At 38.1% G+C, this 7458-nt stretch overlaps 1 protein-coding gene across 2 annotated transcripts in view; it reads left to right on the top strand.

The window, feature by feature from the left end:
- Positions 1-525: 525 nt before the first annotated feature.
- The window catches only part of LOC106065706 (mitochondrial amidoxime reducing component 2-like), an 11939-nt gene continuing 5006 nt past the window's right edge, over positions 526-7458 (top strand). The window contains exons 1-4 of one of the 2 annotated variants that reach the window (XM_056029165.1): positions 526-885; positions 4472-4559; positions 4929-5192; positions 7271-7447. In XM_056029165.1, the coding sequence (XP_055885140.1) occupies positions 4963-5192; positions 7271-7447 (407 nt within the window). In that variant the 5' untranslated portion in view covers positions 526-885; positions 4472-4559; positions 4929-4962. The remainder of the gene's footprint in view (positions 886-4471; positions 4560-4928; positions 5193-7270; positions 7448-7458) is intronic. The other variant, XM_013224602.2, reaches the window with a different exon arrangement.

Genomic DNA, 7458 nt, shown 5'->3' with positions numbered 1-7458 from the left:
CTGTAAATTATATTTTTAAAATGAACTACAGCTGTTGTTGCAAGGGGGATCCATAGGATCTCAGTATAACAATTTTATTTTTTTTTTAAAGAAAAAAAGACGATCGCTACCATCATTATCTCTTCTTCTCTAAATAGCTGGTCGCTACCATCATTATCTCTTCTTCTCTAAATAGCCGGTCGCTACCATCATTATCTCTTCTTCTCAACATAGCTGGTCGCTACCATCATTATCTTTTCTTCTCAACATAGCTGGTCGCTACCATCATTATCTCTTCTTCTCTAAATAGCTGGTCACTACCATCATTATCTCTTCTTCTCAACATAGCTGGTCGCTAGCCAGTAATTTGTTAGAACATCAGAAGGAGGGGTGTGTAGCTAAAAATTTTTTCTTCTTTTGTTCAGATTTTTTCTTCATTAAATAGTCCGATTTCAGTGTATTCATAGAGTCACCATGACCTCCGTTGAGAATGGCTGGAGCTTATTGTATGTGTGTGCGTGTATGGGGAAGTACTTTGGTCCCATCAACTGCCATATAAATGTGTTAGGCCTATCTATCCGTTCTACTTGATTCTGGTTTTCCTTTACAGCAGGGCTAAATACCTTTGTCTGAATTAAAGATGTATTCAGCCTGTTCTTAACAATGAAACGTGTACGCTACTAGAACTAAATACAAAACTAGATCTATATGAATGAAGTCTTTCAGTACATTTCTGTTCCGATGCAGTTCTAACGATCGAATGGTTTCTACTAGCCTAGACTGATTCTGGTACAGCTGTTACGTTACAGGTCAAAGTTCATACAATTAACCTACATACATCCGTTCTTCCATGTGTTCTTATGTCATATCTTATTTGATGTAATATTTAGTCAAGACATTCAACCCGTAAGTAAACAATAAATTTGTCAAACGTATAGTCTTTATTTGCTTTGAATAACTTGATTCTTGGTAGATGCCAACTTCGAAATGGTTAATGCACGAAATACAGCTAAGAAAAAAAGCTTTTTTTCAATCTATAGTGTTCAAATATTTTTAAAATTATATATAATGTTGCTTGTATTAACTTTTAAAGTAAGACTTTTCCGTAGCTTTAAATTGACTCATTCTAAAAATGTGTCTAGCAAAATGTGTCTAGCAAAATGTGTCTAGCAAAATGTGTCTAGCAAAATGTGTCTAGCAAAATGTGTCAATTATTTGTTTCATTTATTGGTTTTCCCTCTTTACTTTTCTCATGCAGTTTCCATGTCATCTCAGAGACAATTTAGTGAACTTAGTACGACAGATACAGTTTAGTGAACTCAGTACGACAGATACAGTTTAGTGAGTTCAGTACGACAGATACAGTTTAGTGAACTTAGTACGACAGATACAGTTTAGTGAACTTAGTATGACAGATACAGTTTAGTGAACTTAGTATGACAGATACAGTTTAGTGAACTCAGTATGACAGATACAGTTTAGTGAACTTAGTATGACAGATACAGTTTAGTGAACTTAGTATGACAGATACAGTTTAGTGAACTTAGTACGACAGATACAGTTTAGTGAACTTAGTATGACAGATACAGTTTAGTGAACTTAGTATGACAGATACAGTTTAGTGAACTTAGTATGACAGATACAGTTTAGTGAACTTAGTATGACAGATACAGTTTAGTGAACTAAGTATGACAGATACAGTTTAGTGAACTTAGTATGACAGATACAGTTTAGTGAACTTAGTACGACAGATACAGTTTAGTGAACTAAGTATGACAGATACAGTTTAGTGAACTTAGTACGACAGATACAGTTTAGTGAACTCAGTACGACAGATACAGTTCAGTGAACTCAGTATGACAGATACAGTTTAGTGAACTTAGTACGACAGATACTGTTTAGTGAACTCAGTACGACAGATACAGTTTAGTGAACTTAGTACGACAGATACAGTTTAGTGAACTCAGTACGACAGATACAGTTTAGTGAACTCAGTACGACAGATACAGTTTAGTGAACTCAGTATGACAGATACAGTTTAGTGAACTCAGAACGACAGATACAGTTTAGTGAACTTAGTACGACAGATACAGTTTAGTGAACTTAGTACGACAGATACAGTTTAGTGAACTCAGTACGACAGATACAGTTTAGTGAACTTAGTACGACAGATACAGTTTAGTGAACTCAGTATGACAGATACAGTTTAGTGAACTCAGTATGACAGATACAGTTTAGTGAACTTAGTATGACAGATACAGTTTAGTGAACTCAGTACGACAGATACAGTTTAGTGAACTTAGTACGACAGATACAGTTTAGTGAACTCAGTACGACAGATACAGTTTAGTGAACTCAGTACGACAGATACAGTTTAGTGAACTCAGTATGACAGATACAGTTTAGTGAACTCAGTATGACAGATACAGTTTAGTGAACTCAGTATGACAGATACAGTTTAGTGAACTCAGTATGACAGATACAGTTTAATGAACTTAGTACGACAGATACAGTTTAGTGAACTCAGTACGACAGATACAGTTTAGTGAACTCAGTATGACAGATACAGTTTAGTGAACTTAGTACGACAGATACAGTTTAGTGAACTCAGTACGACAGATACAGTTTAGTGAACTTAGTACGACAGATACAGTTTAGTGAACTCAGTACGACAGATACAGTTTAGTGAACTCAGTACGACAGATACAGTTTAGTGAACTCAGTATGACAGATACAGTTTAGTGAACTCAGAACGACAGATACAGTTTAGTGAACTTAGTACGACAGATACAGTTTAGTGAACTCAGAACGACAGATACAGTTTAGTGAACTTAGTACGACAGATACAGTTTAGTGAACTTAGTACGACAGATACAGTTTAGTGAACTCAGTACGACAGAGACAGTTTAGTGAGTTCAGTACGACAGAGACAGTTTAGTGAGTTCAGTACGACAGAGACAGTTTAGTGAGTTCAGTACGACAGAGACAGTTTAGTGAGTTCAGTACGACAGAGACAGTTTAGTGAGTTCAGTACGACAGAGACAGTTTAGTGAGTTCAGTACGACAGAGACAGTTTAGTGAGTTCAGTACGACAGAGACAGTTTACTGAGTTCAGTACGACAGAGACAGTTTAGTGAGTTCAGTACGACAGAGACAGTTTAGTGAGTTCAGTACGACAGAGACAGTTTAGTGAACTCAGTACGACAGATACAGTTTAGTGAGTTCAGTACGACAGAGACAGTTTAGTGAACTCAGTACGACAGATACAGTTTAGTGAGTTCAGTACGACAGAGACAGTTTAGTGAACTCAGTACGACAGATACAGTTTAGTGAGTTCAGTACGACAGATACAGTTTAGTGAGTTCAGTACGACAGATACAGTTTAGTGAGTTCAGTACGACAGATACAGTTTAGTGAGTTCAGTACGACAGATACAGTTTAGTGAACTTAGTACGACAGATACAGTTTAGTGAACTCAGTACGACAGATACAGTTTAGTGAGTTCAGTACGACAGAGACAGTTTAGTGAGTTCAGTACGACAGAGACAGTTTAGTGAACTCAGTACGACAGAGACAGTTTAGTGAGTTCAGTACGACAGAGACAGTTTAGTGAGTTCAGTACGACAGATACAGTTTAGTGAGTTCAGTACGACAGAGACAGTTTAGTGAGTTCAGTACGACAGAGACAGTTTAGTGAACTCAGTACGACAGAGACAGTTTAGTGAGTTCAGTACGACAGAGACAGTTTACTGAGTTCAGTACGACAGAGACAGTTTACTGAGTTCAGTACGACAGAGACAGTTTAGTGAGTTCAGTACGACAGAGACAGTTTAGTGAGTTCACTACGACAGAGACAGTTTAGTGAGTTCAGTACGACAGAGACAGTTTAGTGAGTTCAGTACGACAGAGACAGTTTACTGAGTTCAGTACGACAGAGACAGTTTAGTGAGTTCAGTACGACAGAGACAGTTTAGTGAGTTCAGTACGACAGAGACAGTTTAGTGAGTTCAGTACGACAGAGACAGTTTAGTGAGTTCAGTACGACAGAGACAGTTTAGTGAGTTCAGTACGACAGAGACAGTTTAGTGAGTTCAGTACGACAGAGACAGTTTAGTGAGTTCACTACGACAGAGACAGTTTAGTGAGTTCACTACGACAGAGACAGTTTAGTGAGCTCAGTACGACAGAGACAGTTTAGTGAGCTCAGTACGACAGAGACAGTTTAGTGAGTTCACTACGACAGAGACAGTTTAGTGAGTTCACTACGACAGAGACAGTTTAGTGAGCTCAGTACGACAGAGACAGTTTAGTGAGTTCACTACGACAGAGACAGTTTAGTGAGCTCAGTACGACAGAGACAGTTTAGTGAGTTCACTACGACAGAGACAGTTTAGTGAGCTCAGTACGACAGAGAATTTAAAAGGATGTCGTTGGGGAAGGGGGCTAGAGCTGAACAATTCCAATGAACAATTTTAATATTCTGATCCTTTAGTGTGGCAATCAAAATAGGGGAGGCAACCAAAAATATTAATACGAGAACGTGGGCATTAATTGAACTATGACACTTAAACCAGACTAAGGTAATGTTTCGTTTGTGCTTGTTTTTCGCGTTACAAATTATTTCCACGTTTAAAACAGTGCCTTTGTAGGAGCCATGTGTGCTTCAGTCTCTCTCTCTTTCTCTCTCTCTCTCTCTCTCTCTCTTTCTCTCTCTCTCTCTCTCTCTTTCTCTCTCTCTCTCTCTCTCTCTTTCTCTCTCTCTCTCTCTCTCTCTCTCTCTTTTTCTCTCTCTTTCTCTCTCTCTCTCTATCTAAATTGCTCCTATCTCCATTTGTAGTTCTTGCCAACACTGATAACTCTTTAATGTATAAAGTAAAGAATAATCTTTGTTTTTGTGTTCATAGAACCTGTTAGGCTTATTATTATTATATCTTACTTTTTGTATTTAGAACTAAGCTTCAACAACAGGCCAAAAACATTACAATGGTCGCTTGGTCCAGTCTTAGTGACCACTGGCTCGCTGTGGTCGGGGTCACTGCAACAGCTGTGCTGGTAACATCTGTCATACTTTTCGCAAGGAAAAAGGATGCATACGTTTTTGTGGGTCATGTTTCGGGTCTCAACAGTTACCCGATCAAATCCTGCGCGGGAATAGCCGCAAGTGAGGCAGTCTGCACACCGGAAGGTCTGCTAGTTTCTGGTGTACTCGATAGGTCAGTGCTGTTTTTATAAGTGATTTCATGGGCAAACTGAGCAAGAGAAGTGGGGTGGAGGCATGGCCGCCCGCAGGGCGTTGCAAGGTGGTGCACTTGCACCCCCTGGAGCAGCCTAATTCTAGCTATTTTTGCACCATCAGATCAATTAAAATCTAAGTAGCAAGTGAACAAGTAGTGCTTCCACTGGTGACTGAAGTAAAGTTGTAGTAGACTAGCCTAGGCTTATCAGGAATTCATGGCTGACCATGTATGTGCACCCCTCTGAATTCTGAGTAACCAACTTTTAGCCATTTTTGTACACCTTCAAATCAATTAACTTCTGTTAGGAAGTAACATAACATGCAGAGTTTCCACTGAAATAAAGTTAATAAGGATAAGCTATTATTGTAATAAACTAGATTAGGCTAATCTGTAGTTCATGTCCGACCATGTGCGCTTTTTTATAGGCTTGCAATTCAATATTCTATAGCATGTTAGTTGTGATGATTTGTTTTCACTTGCACACTATTAAAGTTATCATTATATTTAGCAAAGACCTAGAATATGATAACAGGTTGTTTGTTTTTTTTTGCCTTGGAGGACAAATCCTTGCCAGCTATCTTTCGATTTGATATATATTTCTTTCGTAACAGTCCCAAGTGAGAGCTTTGGTGCTAAATTTACCTCTTTTGTGTGAGATACCATGGACAGAGAAACACGAAGTCAGGAAAACCAGTGACTTGGCAGAATTTAGGTCATTGGTTAATATGCATGACTGGATGCATGACGCGTAGGACGTAATCATCTTCTTTTTTGAAGTAACGTCTGTATTATATAAGATAAGTCACAACTTTAAGAAGATCTTTGATTGTTTTAAAATAACGATTGTAAGTGAAACCAGACACACTACATATACGTGTAATCAGTGCCTGCTTCTCGCGTGTTTCTGATTTGTCTTTTAATTGTCGTCAAGTATTTGTCAGTTCTTGAACCAGTGTCCGCGATGTTGCAGTCTGTCCACCACAAGCGGCCGCTCAACAGTCACATCAACAGTCACATTAATGACATCATCAAAAACCAACTTGACCATGATGAGGAATACTTCAGGGATGGCTTCCTAAGTAAAGTGACACTGCTGGCAGACAAATTTGGAGTTGATGCTGCTGAGACTTTGCAGTCGACAGATACACCTAGCAAAAACCACATGTTTGCATTTTGGGATTATTTCAAATCACAGCTTTACATTCCGTATCTTGAGAAGCTATTCAGTAGTAAAGTTATAGACAGTTTTGGCAGAGTTTGAATTTTTTTGTTTGGGATCCAGCGGCCTCACGGATAAACTTACCTACATGTACAGTAAATAGTTTGTTCACGTTAGTTGTTTGTTTGTTGTTTTTTTTAATTTCATGAAACAAATATTTACAGTGAATAAAATCGCATAGGTGGGGGGGGGGTGTCACCAAATCTTTTCTTTAATATTGTCTGTAATAAAAAAAAAAGTTGAAGCTACGACTTTGAACCATAGGTGGCAACATGCACCCCCCTGCAAAAAATCCTGCGGGCGCCCATGGGTGGTGGGGGGGAAGCTAAACTCTCCTTGAAATCTTTGACCAAATTTACCACCTAATTGTTGTCTAGGTGCTGCATGTAAATGTAGTCCATTTTGTCACTCATTACCTATTCTCTCAATGTGAACAAAACTTGTCTAACCATTAGTGCAGATATAGTAGATGTTAATATTGTAAGCATACTACAATTTTAGAATAAGATTCTTGGTTTTCTTATTTTGTTTTAAATAGCCCTTTAAACAAACAACTGACTTATAAAATACTTACAATATAAACTAGTATAGTATTCTTGAAACTAAAATGAGCACACAATGTAGACTTATATTTCAAAGTAAAAGTTTTTACTGATGTTGATGTGACACCATAAACCAACTGCACCTGGTGACTCCTAATATTTCATTTTAAGGACTGGGAGAAATGTTCTCCAACATCTACTATTTGGTAATAAACTCCAGCAGAAGTTGTTGTTGATTTTCTTTTTTCCATTAATTTTGGAAATAACGTAATTCATGTTTTGCTTTATTGTAGACATTTTGTGATCGTACGATCCAATGGGGATTTTATAACACAACGTCAGGTGACAAAGATGGGCAGCGTGAGAACCTCTGTAGAGAATGACGAACTTGTTCTAGAAGCTGAAGGCATGTCAAAGTTGAAAGTAGCCTCACATCCACAGCTGGATAGAAGTAAAGTTACGTCTTGCAGGTAAGTCAACT

The sequence above is a fragment of the Biomphalaria glabrata genome, chromosome 5, assembly GCF_947242115.1.
Source record: "Biomphalaria glabrata chromosome 5, xgBioGlab47.1, whole genome shotgun sequence".
Lineage (NCBI taxonomy): Eukaryota > Metazoa > Mollusca > Gastropoda > Planorbidae > Biomphalaria > Biomphalaria glabrata.
The sequence above is the reverse complement of the archived record's forward strand: the minus strand, read 5'-3'. Positions and strand labels throughout refer to the sequence as shown.